Source organism: Anolis sagrei, chromosome 5 (assembly GCF_037176765.1).
Source record: "Anolis sagrei isolate rAnoSag1 chromosome 5, rAnoSag1.mat, whole genome shotgun sequence".
NCBI lineage: Eukaryota > Metazoa > Chordata > Lepidosauria > Squamata > Dactyloidae > Anolis > Anolis sagrei.
The window spans coordinates 178456449-178473974 of record NC_090025.1 but is presented as its reverse complement, the minus strand read 5'-3'; the positions used below and the strand labels follow the sequence as shown (position 1 = coordinate 178473974).

Sequence of the window (17526 nt, the reverse complement as noted above, 5' to 3'; positions counted from 1 at the left end):
CATAAATTCAAATATGAAATATCTCCTAGGGCAGTGGTTCTCAACCTGTGGATCTCCAGATGTTTTGGCCTTCAACTCCCAGAAATCCCAACAGCTGGTAAACTGGCTGGGATTTCTGGGAGTTGTAGGTCAAAACACCTTGGGACCCACAGGTTGAGAACCACTGACCTAGGATATGATTCCAGGATCCCTGTGGATACCAAAAACTGTTAAGTCCCATTAAATACAATATAGTAAAATGTTGTCCCTTATATAACATGAGAAAATCAAGATTTGTCTTTAGATATTTCTTTTTTTGGGGGGGGGGGGAGATATTTTCAAACCATAGATGGTGGAATCCATGGAAAGAGCCAACTGTATTCCATTTCAAACACTTTGCTATATAAAAAAAGATCGGGTGTTCTGGCTATCTACACTGCATGCTTGTCACTGGTAACTGCTGAATTGGTATATTTGTCTAAGGTGGCTTGAAACAAGATCAAGAAATCATCACAACTGTAGTCAAAATTTCAGAATAAGAAGAGAAACTACAAGGCTACCAGGAAGGCCACTCTGATGGCTGTAAGAGAGTCAAACTGATCAGGATTATGAATATCTCAAACACTGACTTGGAAACAAACTAACCCAAATTGAGAAATTCCCTACTTACTTCGCCATGTTTAACAAGATGAACTCTGAAAGAAGCTTTTATTATTTGTATTAGTATACCTAAAATGTCCAGAATATGGTGCTACTTCAGTAACGAACGGTGCAGGCAACATAACTGTCTATCAAAGTCTTAAAAATCCTGACAATTATTCCCCCACTCCTTTGTTTCTCCTAGTGGAAGACTTCCTTTACTTTATATTATTTAGTATCAAATTCACTGTTTCAAATCTAATACAGCAATTGGTTTCTATCAGCCTCAGGAAAGTAAAGGCACCCCGCCCCAAACAAATATTCCCAAGAGAACCCTGTGGTATGTTTGCCTAAGGGTCGCCATAAGTCAAAAACAACTTGAAGGCAAACAATAAACTAGGTACAGTATACTAGCTTCCTAATAAAGAAAATATATATATTCCCAATTACAAAGATCATGTAACTAATTCACCATCTTACACATATTTGCCAAAAGACAGCCAACAAGTGGACACAATGTAACCCTGATCTGGCTCACATAATCCCTTTGAATGTATGCACTTGAAACTCTAACCCTATATTCAATTTAAAATGAAAAAATTACTGTAGAAACTTCACACCACACAAGACAAACAAGGCACCCTTGGTTAATTCAAATTTTAGTTTTGCCTACAGTAAAATTAAATGAGGCTGAAATAGACTTATTGGTAACTTAAATCCCACTGAATTTATTGGATTTGGTCTGGGTAAAACTATTATCAGATTTAGACCTCAGTATCTGCCATGGTAAATAGTATATGATGGGTTTGCTTCTCTAATGTGCAAGAGTCCTACAGTTCAAGGCCATCACCTATTTTACCGATATACATCTATGCTGCATACATTATCTTTTATTGCAGCAAATCAGTGGAACTACTGCTATAATATGAGGGAACAGCAAAAACTCCCATACATATTTACTGAAAGGCATACATATTTACTTGAAAAGGTAAATGAAATTAAGCTTGTAATATTAAGACCAGGTATAGTTAAGTAGTCCCAACACTACACCCTGTTTGGGAACTTCCATCTAACTTGCAATAGGCTTGAATCCTACTTGGTACCTAGTAAAGTCACTTAAACAATACCATTTACCTTTATGCTGACTTGCTATTCAAAAAGAGGCTCAATGGGTCTACTCTAGTAGGGATTACTTTACATGACATAGGCTAACAAAAGCTTTCAGCAACACAAAGAGTGACCAATTTTCTGAAATCCCCTTGTTACTACAATCCTCTATTCCACCCTTCAATCTTCTCCACCAGACTGGGAGACACATGCCCACCCCAACAGATTCTGAAGTGGGAGGCTGGGAGGGGAGCAAGCTGCTAAAAATCACCTTTCTGTGTTCCCATCTACATTGACCATTTGATGCAGTTCAGAGCTAGTTTCAAACTGCTGCAACCAAACAACAAACTCCCACCAAAATGTGCCAAAGAAAAACCTTAATGCACACCAGTGCCATAGGTTGTGTAATCACCATTAAACTGGTTCCAGGAGTCCCTATGTAATTATCTGCACAGCAAAACCACTTTCTTCAATACTAGCTTGACACTTCATTGAATAGTCAGTTTAGATGGGGCCTATATGCTCTAAATATTCTGCCAATGAAGAGAAGGATTCTACCCTAAGAACTCATATAAGTGAGCATTCCTAGAATAACTATCACAAACATAAAATGGCTGTTATTTCAAAGATACTCAAAACCAGCCAGGGTACATGGGAACTGGATTACTGTGAGCTTTCCGGGCTGTATGCCCATGTTCCAGAAGCATTCTCTCTTGACGTTTCACCCACATCTATGGCAAGTATCCTCAGAGGTTCTGAGGTCTGTTGGAAACTAGACAAGTGGGATTTATATATCGTCAAGGCGTGAGACATTCAAAGTGGCCAATTGCAACATTCACACTTGTCTGCTTGAGGCTCGAGTGAATGTTGCCATTGGCCACCTTAATTAGCATTGAATAGCTTTGCAGCTTTAAGGCTTGGCTGCTTCCTGCCTGGGGGAATCTTTTGTTGTGAGGTCTGTTTCTGTTTTATTCCTAATATTTTTTCCGTCATATTAATCCAAGGTGGAAAAGTTGTTGCTATTGTTACATCACTGAGGATCAGGAATTCCAGTTAATCTACTGTCAATCTCCTGGAGATCTAAGCAGGAGTTGGCAACTGTACTTCAACAACCACCAGGTCAGACTACACAGATAAGCCACTGAAATCCACAACTTCAACAGAAAGGAGGAAACAATGACAATGAACAAAATCTGGCTACCAGGATTTAATTACTTTAAAATCAGGACATCAAGACCAATACTAAAAATACAGGGGAATTCCAGACAAGAAACAATCAGGGCCAGCTAACGCCTCCCAACAAAGGATTCTCCCAGGCAGGAAGCAGCCAAGCCTTAAAGCTGCAAGACTATTCAATGCTAATCAATTGCAGCATTCACATTTGCCTCAAACAGACAAGAGTTTTTTTCTCACATCCTGGACATTCCAGATATATATAAACCTCACTTGCCTTGAGTCGCCTGTGGGCCGAGAAAGGCGGCATACAGTAAATAAATAAATAAAATTGTTTCCAACAGACCTCACAACCTCTGAGGATGCCTGCCATAAATGTGGGCAAAGCGTCAGGAGGGAATGCTTCTGGAACATGGCCATACAGCCCAGAAAACTCACAGTAACCCAGTGATTCTGGCCATGAAATCCTTAAACACACTGATGTAAAACCAGTGGTTCTTAACCTGTGGGTTCCCAGATGTTTTGGCCTTCAATTCCCAGAAATCCTAACAGCTGGTAAACTGGCTGGGGGTTCTGGGAGTTGTAGGTCAAAACACCTGGGGACCCATAGGTTGAGAACCACTGATCTAGAGTGTCCTAGTCCTCCTCCTCTCCATATGACAAAGTGCAAAGGTGTGTCTTAAAAAGAGTTTTTTGAAAGAGAAAAGGGGCGAGGGCATTTTTATTTCTTTGGGGAGGGATTCCTTAATATTGTAGGCATACTCAGATAGCTAGTTTGTAGACTTTAATGATGCTTAAAGTTTAAATTGTTTTAGTTGTCTCTTAACCACCTTCATTTTTCCTTTTTTAAAAAACAAATTGGGGAGAAGGGGAGCGATAATGGAGAAGCCCCCCCCCTTCTCGTTCCCACCAACCGCCCTTGTGACAGGGTGGGACCAAGAGCTGTGCGTCCTCCGCTGACCACAGTGCAACCACAGTAATTCCAGCCATGAAAGCCTTGGGACAATACATGGGAACAGTATTCAGTGCTTAGGAGGCAGCAGATGGACTGGGGAGATGGGGAGCGATCATGGAGAAGCCCTCCCCCCTCGTTCCCACCAACCACCCTTGTGACAGGGTGGGACCAAGAGCAGTGCAACCACAATAATTCCAGCCATGAAAGCCTTGGGACAATACATGGGAACATTATTCAGTGCTTAGGTGGCAGCAGATGGATTGGGGAAATGGGGAGCGATCATGGAGAAGCCCTCCCCCCTCGTTCCCACCAACCACCCTTGTGACAGAGTGGGACCAAGAGCAGTACGTCCTCCGCTGACCACGATGCAACCACAGCAACCCAGTGATTCCAGCCACTAAAGCCTTGGGACAATACATGGGAACAGTATTCGGCACTTTGGAGGCAGCAGATAGAATTGGTTGCCTGCAAAGACCTCTTTGCTATTACCTGCAGCTCACACCAAGCCACCTCCACAGTGGTCTCTGTATCCAATCCTTTGTAGACAGTCTTGAAGGAGCCCCTGCCAATCTCAATATCGAACTTGAGGAAGCGCCCGTCGGGGGAGACGGCGACGGCTTTGGTCTCTAGCTCCTCGGTGTCTTCCTGCTCCTTGTTCCTCTCGTCCTGCTGGTCCCGAGCCGAGGAGGTCAGGCTCCCGGCTGTGCTGGTGGCAGGCAGCGGGGCGGCCTCCTCTGCACCCTCCTCTTTGGCGGCCAGAAGCGGGGCTACTACTTCCTTGGCCACTACGGCCTCCTCCTCCTCCTGGCCAGGTGGAGGCAAAGGAGGAGGCGCGGGAGGCTGGGCGGTGGGGGCCTGGGCAACAGCCTTGGCCTGGGCGACAGACTCTGGGGGAGAGCCCAGCACTGGAGGGATGCTGCTTCGGGAAGATGAAGAAGAGCAGGAGGAGGCAGAAGTGGCGGCGATGGCGGCCACGGGAGGCGCCGCGGGCTGCAGCCTGGGCAGCTCCAAAGCGGTGGCGTTGGAGTCGCAAATGACACTCCGGCGGAAAAAGCGGTGCTCGGTGGCGGCAGCTCCACGGCTGTCTTTGTCCATGGTGTGGCGACGGCGGCGGTACTCCTCGCTGCGGCCTTCGGGGCTGTCGGGATCCCCGGTGGAAGTAGTTGTAGAAGAGGAGGACACAGCCATGGTGATGGTGATAGTGGTGGCAGCCGCAGTCCCGAGCTTCTCCCCAACGGAGCTGTCCGAGCTGGAGCCGTTCTTGGGCGGAGGAGGAGGAGGGGGCGCCAAGAAACCATTCTCCGACATGATGATACCAGCGAGGAAGGAAGGAGGGGGAAAGGAAAGGAAGGGGCCTCAATGGGCTGCCTCGGCGGGCGGCTCTAAAGGAGGCTTCCCTCTCAAGGCGGAGAGGAAGGGCAGCAGCAGCAAAGGCGGCGGCTGCTGCTGGAGGAGAAAGAGGGGAAGGAGGAGATGAGGAAGGAGGAGAGAAGGGGCTCCGCGGGGGTCAGCGCCCGCATCCATCATCCTGCTGCAGAGAAGAGCCGGGAAGAGAGGCCGACATGGAGCAAGAGAGGAAGAGAGAGGGGAGGTGGGCAGGCAGGCAGGCAGGGCTTCTCCTTCCTTCTTCCCTCGCGTTCCCTCAGAGCCAGTCACTGAGTGAGTGGTTTCCCCTCGCTGAGGAAAGACGACAACAACGTTCACACAACTGACGAAGGAGGCCGAGTCCTGAGAATGACTGGCGGCCAAAGGAAGGGGGAAAGGCCTGCCAAGTCCCCTCAGATTGAGAGAAAGGCCCACTCTCTCTCTTTCCCTCAGCTAAGTCCCTCACGTTCCCTCAGAGCCAGTCACTGAGCGAGTGGTTTCCCGCCGCTGAGGAAAGACGACAACGTTCACACCACTCACGAAGGAGGCCGAGTCCTGAGAATGACTGGCGGGCAAGGGAAGGGGGAAAGAGGCCTGCCAAGTCCCCTCAGATTGAGAGAAAGGCCCACTCTCTCTCTTTCCCTCAGCCAAGTCCTTCAGAGTCAGTAAACCGGGCTCTCTTCGACGCCTCCTCAGGGTGAGCAGGCCTCTCCCTCCCTGAGGGGAGCACACACTCTCTCGTTTTCCCCTCCTCAGCTTCCTTCCTTCCGTTGCCTCCTTCCCAGGGTGAGCAGGCCTCTTCCTCCCTGAGGAGAAACACTCTCTCTCGTTTTCCCCTCAGCTTCCTTCCTTCCGTTGCCTCCTTCCTTCCTCCGTCGTTAACCCAAGCGATGCTGAGACTAAACCGGCCTCTCTTCGACGCCTCCTCAGGGTGAGCAGGCCTCTCCCTCTCTGAGGGGAAACACACACTCTCTCGTTTTTCCCTCAGCTTCCTTCCTTCCGTCGTTAACCCAAGCGATGCTGGGACTCTCTTTCTCTCTCTCTCGACGACGACGCCTCCTCTTTCCAACTCTGAGGGGAAAGGAGAAAAAGGAGGCCGCTCTCCGCCTTGACGACGAAGCTCGGCTTTTCTTCCTCCTGAGGCAGGCCGACGGGCCTCTCTTTCTCTCAGTCTCTCTCTCTCAATCTCTCTCTTCCTGCCGCCTCAGCCCAGGCGAGAGAACGCGCCGCGCTAAATGGCGACTCTTGTGTGTGCTCGAAACCAACACTCCCCTTCCTCTCGCTCGCGCGCGCACACACACGCAGGAACGCACGCACGCGCGCGCGTACGCACACTCGATTCCAGTCAGCCAGACAGCCAGCCAAAGAGAGAGAGAGGCAGCTTCGAAGGCCACGCCCCCTCTTTTTTTCCTCTCTCGCGCCTGCGTCGATACCACCCCTTCGCAGTGCGTTGTGGGAAATGGAGTCCAAAACACACCCGAGTTGAAGGCGCCGCAAGGGAAGTGCACACTACGAGTCCCGTGGTGCATTGCGAGGGCGGCAAGGACTTAAAGGCGCTATAATGAAAGAGGCCCGTGGGAAGTGTAGTTTCCCTGGTAGAGATAATATAATAATAATAATAATAATAATAATAATAATAATAATAATAATAATAATAATAATAATAACTGTGGCAAGTTCTTGGTGGGATGGGCATCCCAAGCCACCTTGTCTCTCTCCTGAGGAATCTGTACAAGGACCAAGTGGCAACAGTCAGAACTGACCACGGAACAACAGACTGGTTCAAGATTGGGAAAGGCGTACGGCAAGGCTGCATCCTCTCACCCAACCTTTTTAACTTGTATGCAGAACACATCATGCGATGTGCGGGGCTGGATGAATGCAAAGCTGGGGTGAAAATTGCTGGAAGAAACATTAACAACCTCAGATATGCAGATGACACCACTCTGATGGCCGAAAGCGAGGAGGAGCTGAGGAGCCTTCTAATCAAGGTGAAAGAAGAAAGCGCAAAAGCCGGGTTGCAGCTAAACGTCAAAAAAACCAAGATTATGGCAACAAGAATGATTGACAGCTGGGAAATAGAGGGAGAAAATGTGGAGGCCGTGACAGACTTTGTATTTCTAGGTGCAAAAATTACTGCAGATGCAGACTGTGGCCAGGAAATCAGAAGACGCTTACTTCTTGGGAGGAGAGCAATGTCCAGTCTCGATAAAATAGTAAAGAGTAGAGACATCAGACTGGCAACAAAGATCCGCCTAGTCAAAGCCATGGTATTCCCTGTAGTAACCTACGGATGTGAGAGCTGGACCTTAGGGAAGGCTGAGCGAAGGAAGATCGATGCTTTTGAGCTGTGGTGTTGGAGGAAAGTTCTGAGAGTGCCTTGGACTGCGAGAAGATCCAACCAGTCCATACTCCAGGAAATAAAGCCCGACTGCTCATTGGAGGGAAGGATAGTAGAGGTAAAGATGAAGTACTTTGGCCACATAATAAGAAGACAGGAAAGCTTAGAGAAGACAATGATGCTTGGGAAAATGGAAGGAAAAAGGAAGAGGGGCCGACCAAGGGCAAGATGGATGGTATCCTTGAAGTGACTGGCTTGACCTTGAAGGAGCTGGGGGTGGCCATGGCTGACAGGGAGCTCTGGCGTGGGCTGGTCCATGAGGTCATGAAGAGTCGGAAGTGACTGAACAAATAAACAAAAACAACATTCTGGAATATAGGGCTGTGTGGAAGGGCCCTAGGGACCCTTCCACACAGCCATATAACCCAGAATATCAAGGCCGAAAATTCCAAAATATCTGCTTTGAATATCTGAGTCCACACTGACATATATTTCAGTTCAAAGCAGATAATGTGAGAATTTTTTTCAGCTGCGTGGAAGGGGCCTTGGGGGGTTGCTGTAAGTATTTCGGGCTGTATGTCCATGTTCCAGAAGCATTCTCTCCTGATGTTTTGCCTGCATCTATGGCAGGCATCCTCAGAGGTTGTGAGATCTGTTGGAAACTAGGAAAATTGGATTTGTGGAATATTCAGGGTGGGAGAACAAAGAAGCACCATTAAAGCCCTGGGAGACGGTACAAAAAGTATCTGTGTATCCCACCTCCTTCAAGATGAACTGAACCACCTAAACTGGACTCTGCAGGCCAATGGATACTCTACCACAGACATCGGAAGAGCTGCAAGACCGAGAACAAGTCACAAGACTAAAGACAAAGATCCACCCAGAGAAAAATTGTTCTTGCCATACATCAAGGGAACCACTGACCGCATAGGGAAGCTGATGAGGAAACACAACATACAAACTATCTACAGACCCACCAAGAAAATCCAACAAATGCTTCGTTCAGCAAAGGACAAGAGGGACCCTCTCACCTCTGCAGGAGTCTACCGTGTACCATGCAGCTGTGGACAAGTCTACCACCAAACGCAGCATTGCCCAAACACAAATCGAGGAACATGAAAGGCACTGCAGACTAATTCAGCCGGAGAAGTCAGCCATAGCAGATGTGTCTCGTCTTAGATGATGTCAGTGAGAGTCAGCTAGGAGGGAATAAAGTTTTACAACAATATTTTGTTTATTTTTATGTATTCAGAATATCACCTACAGTGCCTGGAATTTGTTGGCAGTCTCCCATCCAAGTACTAACCATAGCTGACCCTGCTTAGCTTTCAAGATCAGGAGGGATCTGGTGCCTTTAGAGCAGTGGTTCTCAACCTTCCTAATGCTGCAGACCCTTAATATAGTTCCTCATGTTGTGGTAACCCCCAACCATAACATTATTTTCATTGTTACTTCATATCTATAATTTTGCTACTGTTATGAATTGTAATGTAAATATCTGATATGCAGGATGTATTTTCATTCACTGGACCAAATTGGGCACAAATACCCAATACACCCAAATTTGAATACTGGTGGGTTGGGGGGTGATTGATTGCGTCATTTGGGAGTTGCAGTTGCAGGGATTTATAGTTCCCCTACAATCAAAGAGCATTCTGAACTCCACCAACAATGGAATTGAACCAAATTTGGCACACAGGACTCCCATGTCTAACAGAAAATACTGGAAGCGCTTAGTAGGCATTGACCTTGAGTCTTAGAGATGTAGTTCACCTACATCCAGAGAGCACTGTAAACTCAAATAATGATAGATCTGTACCAAACTTGGCACGAATACTGAATATGCCCAAATGTGAACATTGGTGGAATTTGGGAGAAATAGACTTTGACATTTGAGTGTTGTAGTTACTGGGATTTATAGTTCAGATACAATCAAAGAGCATTCTGGACCCCACCAACGAGAGAATTGGACCAAATTTCCCATACAGAATCCCCATGTCTTGATGGCATGAGCCTCCCTCCAACCTCACACGCTCTCCTTTGCCCACACATGAGCACCACACAGCCATGCGCCGAGCACACCTGCTCTCCCTTCCCCACTTGGAGTCTCAGAAACAGTCCTCTCCTTAGCTGAGAGGCCAGTCAGTCACAGCGGAGGAGGGCTTTCGGTGGGAGGATTCATAGTATGTTTCCAAAAAGGAAGAGAAGGACAGGCAGAGAGATCTTCAGCCATTTCTGCCAAAAAGGTTCCTAAGACCATTAGAAATACAGATTTTCTGATGGTCTTTGGTGACCCCTCTGAAACCCCCTTGCGACCCTCCCCCCAGGGGTCCCAACCCCCAGGTTGAGAAACACTGCTTTAGAGTAATTAGACATTTTAAAGGTACTGAACTTGTTGGTAAAGTTTTTTATAGCGCTTCATGTGAATATAATTTGTTTCATATTTTTATGCATAATACTTAAAACAGTATGTGTTTTGGGGTTTTTGTTGTTGTTGTTGTTGTTACTTCTGATTTCTTCAAAGGGCCATTTACGACCTGAAATAAGTTTTGGAAAAGAGAATAAATTGTCTTCAAAATTTAGGTATTAATGTCGTCAATTGTAAGGGAGCAGAGTGCAGTAGAGGCCTTGGCAGGCCATATGTTGCACTTTATACATTTCTGGTCTCATTAAAACAAAATTGTTATTATTGTGTATTTGGGTCAAATCTGTGACTTGAAGTATGTTTAAATTTGAATTAATTCTTTTGAGAACTGAGGCTGTTCTTCATACAAATAAATTATGTTCACATTTATTTCCAGCCTGTGAATTCATCGTAAATGATCCTGAGATAAGTCACAAGTTTGACAAAAATAACGCAACTGAAGGATACAGCAGACCAAGTAGAATGAGCTGACAGTATTAGCATCTATTTGGAACGTTGTGAATGGAAAGGGGAAAACCAGGGACTGTCAAACAGTGTGCGCAATGTTTATCTAAACCACGTCCCCTTTTTTCTATTCAGTAATGCTTTATTTTCCTGACAAGACCAGCCTCATGAAATCTAGGAAATCGCAGGACTTTTATCAATATGAAAATAAGGCTTTTGCTTTGTGCATCGCACAAGGAGCCAATTTGAAATCATTTCTTCTTTTACGTTTTACTTTATTTTAAGCAGCAATGCAGTGTTTGTTATATCTTTCAAAACAATAGCTTGCTTAAGATCTGGAAACTGTCTGCTTCCAAGAGAAAGAACTCTGAAGTCAGCCTGTGTGCTTCCGCAGAATACAAATTACTGTCAGGGTATTGAAGAGGGGAAAAAACCCAGCAACACCCTGGACTCCGTACACAAGGGAGCCCAATTGATTCTTCTTTATATATCTATTGATTAGAACTTGCTCCACATTAGTAGTCCTCTGGCTATAAGAGCACAGCAGGCATTTAATAAGAAAACAAGTACTTAAAATCCATCTGTACCCATCACCTGTATGCACTGAAACAGAGCAGTCTCCTCAGGACACTCATAAGGATAAACTACCACCAGGCCTATAGCGAGGGGGGGGGGGTTAGGGGTTCAACCCCCCCCCGAAATGTTTCAGATTTTTTTTAAAAAAACTGGTTTACTCATGAATTTTAACTAATTAACCAAATCACCATGCTAAGTCTATGAGATGCAAAAAATTAAGAGTCCCTCCAGAACTGCAAGCACTATCTCAAGCAAATATTGAAAATTTATTCACACTGTCATTACTTGTAGCAATAGCCGATGTAGTGAAGCAACCAAGTTGGGGTGGGGGGGTGGGGTGGGGTTGAATGCTCTCACTAAAGGTGATAGTACTCATCTTTAAGGCCTTGCATGGTCTGGGGCCGATGTACCTGAGGGACCGCCTCACCCCTACCAACCCCAGAGATTCCTCTGTTCTGAGGACCAAGGTTTGTTGGAAATTCCCAATGTCAAGACCTTGTGTCTAACAGCAACAGACGCAGAGTCTTTACAGCAGTGGCACTGTCACTCTGGAATTCTCTGCCACCTGAAGTCCGTGCCTTGCGGGACTTATCAGCTTTCCGCAGGGCTTGTAAGACTTATCTGTTTCGACAGGCCTTTGATCTTTGATATTGCTGTTTTTAAATTGATATATATATATATATATATATATATATATATATATACATATATATAATTGTGTTAGATTTTAGCCTGTTCTTGTAAGCCGCTCTGAGCCCCAGGGGAGTGGCGGCATATAAGTTTGAATAATAAATAAATAAATAAATAAATAAAATTAAGGAGACCAGACTTGGTGGAGGTGGTTGACAGGGGCGGAGCTGCAGGCTATTGAAGGCTGCTCTGCCCTCTGCTATGCTCTTTGCTTCAGCGTGAGTTAGGAGGCAGGTTTCAACCCCCCCCCGCAAAAAATTCACCCCCCCCCCGAAAATTTCAACCCCTCCCAAAAAAATTTTCTGACTACGGCCCTGAATACCACAAATAGTTCCTGTTCCCCTTTTCCATTCATCAGAATAATTCCTTATGTTTCAAGCTACCCTTACAAATCAGGAAATTACTTCAATAACCCCTGTTGGTTTATTCCTCTTTTAAAAGCAGCAGCATCTGTGTATAGCAAAGCATATTTATTTAACCCAAATCCCCCCCATCCGTAGCTCAAATTAGTTCAGGTCTATTGGATCAATTACACGTATAAACCTACAAAGTTACAATTACTGTGATGGATTTACTGTATTTGAGACTATTGAATAGGTTTAGTGCTAGAATGAACAAAGTGCACACCTCTGAAAGATTTTTTTATTGCAACTTCTATAATTTCTTGGCCAGTGCAGGGAATGGTGAAAAATGCTAATAGATGTGATCCAACATCTGAATATTGCACACTATAGATGAGACCATAGTATTTACAGTATATATAGTGGAACCTCTACTTAAGGGCATCCCAATTTAAGAGCCTTTTGAGTTAAGAGCCATCAGTCAGCCCAGGTTTCACTTTGGCATACAAGTAGTGTTTTGAGTTAAGCACTAGGACTCGAGGGTGCGTTTGGGCCAGAGTACAGGGCTTCAAGGAAGCAGTCTCCATACCTCATGCTTCAAATGTGCTTCCCTGCCACAAGTTTGTGCTTCTATCATTTGAAAGTTGATCTTTCTTTTTATTGTTCCATGTGAATGTGCATTTCATTCACAAATGTTTCCGTTGCGTACTGTTCATTTTTTTAAAAAATGATTTTTTTTTTCAAGAATGATTAGAAACAACCTACTGCATAGCCTGGAATGGTACAGTGAAGAGATGTGAAACCAAATGTGCATTTATACTGTAAAATTAATGCAATTTGATACCACTTTAACTGACATGGTTCAATGATATGGAATCTCAGGAGTTGTCATTTGATAAGGTACCAGCACTCTTTGGCAGAAAAGACTAAACATCTTGCAGAATGACAATTTCCATGATTCCATAGCATTGAGTCTAGGCAGTTAAAGTGGTGCCAAACTGTGTTAATTCTGCAGTGTAGATGCATCCCAAGGGCATCATTCTTACATAGCCGAGCTACAGACAGCTTCAGCCATTGTTACATTTTCTTAAAAGTAACTTATCAAGCTATGCATTGTGCTGCAACAGGTTGATGCAGAGAACCATGTCAACTTCTTCTGCAGCTAAACTGAACCTTGCCAGCAAGGGAAAACTCAAGAAGTTATTTCTGTTTCTTCCAACTCCAAAGACATTCCTACAATATTATGTTTTAGTGATACAAAAGAACTTGCATCAGCATGCTTGTGACCTGAAAATGGGCATGCTGATATTATGACTATTTACTCAATTAGAAGGAATCCTATTGAGCTCAATGTAATGTATTTCAAATTATTTTGCAGAAGATTGCTGCTGAAGGGCTGGTAAGCAACATGCATCTGAGGATGTGCTCCCAGGATGTCACTTGCAAAGAATTTGTGAATGAAATCTCCCAACCCCCAAAAGAAGGAAACAGGGGACCTTTGCTAATCTTTTTCACTGCAGTCTTCTTGTGTTCCGGTTGGCTGGAAGGATAATCTGGAACAGCTTTATTAGCCCTAGCCTACAGGCACAATTTAGATCTTGTGATACCTGGTTAGTCTAAAAGCAGATCCTTAAATCTTTGCTTTACGTACAGGAAATCTGGGTGAAATAAATATTAGCAGCTCTACCACTTTCCAGGAAATACCTGAGACTAGGAACTACACTTAAAACAGAGTTTGGTATGAATAAGGTACACAGAAGGAGGTTTGTAGTCTGTGGGTTTGGTATTTTTAAAGGTATTAGCAGAAAGCCTCAAATTGCTAAGATTCACATAGAAACTGGAATGTGGAACTTAGAATAGTGTTGCCAAATGAGTCCAAAACACAAGACACTGTAGCTGATGTGATTGTTTTACGGATTGAGAATCTAGTTTGTAATTTAGTACAATGATGCTCTGTTCAAGCCGGACAGTTTTTAAGTATGGATGTCTCAATCAGTATTATCCACACACATTAGCTTAACAGCAATTGTGCCTGGGTAGAAGCACATGAACAATAGTTCTGCAAGGAGGCTAAAGACATGTAATTTTAAAAAAATCAACAACATCAATTCTCAATTCCCAAAATTCTCTGAGTGAAACCATCATAAAAATGCGTTAAAAGATTAAACACATGTAAGTATAATGCAGAGTTCTCTAGAGAATTCCAGAGTTCTCTAGAGAGTGGCATTTGCTTTCCTCTAAGGCTGAAAGTGTATGACTTGCTCAAAGTCATCCAATGGGTTTCCAAGGCAAAGCAAGAATTTAAACCCTGGTCTTCCAGTATCCTGGTCCAACTCTCAACTCTCCACAGGGTTCTGTCCTGGGCCCGGACCTGTTCAACATCTTTATTAATGACTTAGATGAAGGGCTAGAAGGCATGATCATCAAGTTTGCAGATGACACCAAATTGGGAAGGATAGCAAATACTCCAGAGGACAGGAGCAGAATTCAAAACGATCTTGACAGATTAGAGAGATTGGCCAAAACTACCAAAATGAAGTTCAACAGTGACAAATGCAAGATACTCCACTCTGGCAGGAAAAACGAAATGCAAATATACAGAATGGGGGACTCCTGGCTCGAGAGCAGTACGTGTGAAAAAGATCTTGGAGTCCTCGTGGACAGCAAGTTAAACATGAGCCAACAATGTCATGTGACGGCAAAAAAAAAGCCAATGGGATTTTCGCCTGCATCAACAGGAGCATAGTGTCTAGATCTAGGGAAGTAATGCTACCCCTCTATTCTGCCTTGGTTAGACCACACCTGGAATATTGTGTCCAATTCTGGGCACCACAATTGAAGAGAGATATTGACAAACTGGAATGTGTCCAGAGGAGGGCGACAAAAATGATCAAGGGTCTGGAGAACAAGCCCTATGAAGAGCGGCTTAAAGAGCTAGGCAGGTGTAGCCTGAAGAAGAGAAAGCTGAGAGGAGACATGATAGCCATGTATAAATATGTGAGAGGAAGCCACAGGGAGGAGGGAGCAAGCTTGTTTTCTGCTTCCCTGGAAACTAGGACATGGAACAATGGCTTCAAACTACAAGAAATGAGATTCTGAACATTAGGAAGAACTTCCTGACTGTAACTGTTCAGCAGTGGAACTCTCCGCCCTGGAGTGTGGTGGAGGCTCCTTCTTTGAAAGCTTTTAAACAGAGGCTGGATGGCCATCTGTCAGGGGTGCTTTGAATGCAATATTCCTGCTTCTTGGCAGGGGGTTGGACTGGATGGCCCATGAGGTCTCTTCCAACTCTGTGATTCTATAATTCAAGCCACTACAACAGTAGTTATCAACCTGTGGGTCCCCGGATGTTTTGGTCTTCAACTCTCAGAAATCTTAACAGCTGGTAAACTGGCTGGGATTTCTGGGAGTTGTAGGCCAAACACCTGGGGACCACAGGTTGAGCACCACCGCACTACAACATGCTAGCTCTCAATACAAAACTTATCTAGGGGCCCTTCCACACAGGCCCTATATCCCAGGATCTGATTAGATTGGATTATATGAGTCCCCACCTGGGATAAACAGAAAACCTGGATCAAATCCTGGGATATAGGGCCTGTTTGGAAGGGGCCCAAGATAAGTTGCATCTGTGTATATGTATCATCCATCTACAACATACCTTATTGTATAAAAATGGCAAAGTCAGCAAGTTCTCCTTCATTTCCTTTATATGTCAGCTAATAATTGCAACTTGGATAGTGTATAGAATCCTCATGCCCATTCATGCTTCTGGCGTTTTTGTCTGCTGACAGAATATTGTGGAATCATGGGTGTGGGCTAGAACCAGCATTTTTCTCTAGATTTAATACAACACAAGTATCTCAGTGAGATGTCTGACCTATTTTTATTTTATTTTATTATTTTTATTGGAATCTCCCACTATAATTTCAATTTTCTGTCAAGGTTCGTGATGCAGTGAAACAAACACAGGTGAGGCAATAAATGAAAGAATAGGAAACACTATGTTTGATGTTGCCTTTATACTCAGTTTTGTTAGTTTTGCTGCTATTAGAGATTACCCTTCCTAGCTTTCTGCTTAAGCAAAGTTTCTTGTAGGTCAAATTGTCCCTCAGGAGGCCATGTTAGGGATTCAGTTTCTGATGCATGTCAACCAACCATTTTTCCTCAATTTTAATTTTATTCATTAAAATTTCCATTTCCTATCCTCTGTCTACAGATCATAGAGAAGGATACCATACAATTAACTTGTCCATCTCAAAACAACTTAGAGATAGACAACTTATAAACCTCTAGATGTTGAATTTGCATCTCCCTTTATGCCATAAATTTCCTACCCTTGCTTTAGCTGGCAATTACAGATGCTTTAAAATTTGCCTTCCTTCCCTCAATACTCCTTTTCCCTAAAGTCTTCATTCCCTCAAACGTTCCTCTAACCTTTTGCACTTCCTTTCACTAAAATGAACTGAAATACTGAAAATGTTCAAAGCCTTAAATGGATGCTTCCATTCCAACATTCAACTGGATCCTAAATATTCCAGGCTTTTTATCCTTGTTTGTTGCTATGTGTAGCTGATTTTTTGCAATGCCCACAATCTGTATGTTATGCACATCTCTTGCTTCAGGTGTGCTTAAGTTGAGATATAAGAGTGATGTCTTGCTATGTCCCTGTTATCCATAAACTCAAGACCTCCTCTCATACTCTCCCTCCTCGGTATCCACATTCCTAGTATTGCACATTATTTCTGTTTTCAGTGTTCAGTTTTCTATAGTTTAAATGTTTTGTTGCAGTGCAAAAGTCATATAAGGCATTAGAACTCAGCCTTCCAAAACAATCTAGCTTAAAAACAGACCAATCTGCAGACATCAGCATGAAGATAAGCATTACCATGTCTGTAGTTTCCAAAGTGAGGACCATTGAAAATTTAGCAACCCTAAATTTGTCTGATTGTCCTAGGAAGGCACTGAGTGAGTATCTTAACCCAGGATTTACCATATATGTATCTGAGTATAAGCCGAGCTTTTCAGCCCTTTTTTAGGCTGAAAAAGCCCCATTCGGCTTATACTTGAGTCAATGTTATTTATTATTTTACTCTGTTATTATTAATACATTTATTATTTTACTCTATTATTATTATTATTACATTTTATTTTATTTTACTCTGTTATTGATATTTTTTATTACATTTATTATTTTACTCCATTATTACTTTTTTATTTTTTCTCTATTATTATATTCATTATTATACTCTATTTCTATTATTATTACATTTATTATTTTACTCTATTATTATTGGAAGGATATGTAAGCAAATTTACATTGAAGAAAGTTAGAATAATGATTTAATCAGAGTTGGACAGTCTTATCTTAAATTACAGTTTTATGTAAATATTCAAAAACATTTAACCTACTGATGCCTCAATTAGTGTAATTTTATAGATATCTATTTTTATTTTGAAATTTACTAGTAGCTGCTGCATTTCCCACCCT

At 43.6% G+C, this 17526-nt stretch overlaps 1 protein-coding gene across 1 annotated transcript in view; it reads right to left on the bottom strand.

Moving 5' to 3' along the window:
- WNK1 (WNK lysine deficient protein kinase 1) overlaps positions 1-6576 on the bottom strand; it is a 105705-nt gene extending 99129 nt beyond the window's left edge. Inside the window, 1 exon segment of the mRNA XM_060776740.2 lies at positions 4343-6576. Within this exon segment, the coding sequence (XP_060632723.2) occupies positions 4343-5161 (819 nt within the window). The 5' untranslated portion in view covers positions 5162-6576.
- Between the last annotated feature and the right edge of the window lie 10950 nt (positions 6577-17526).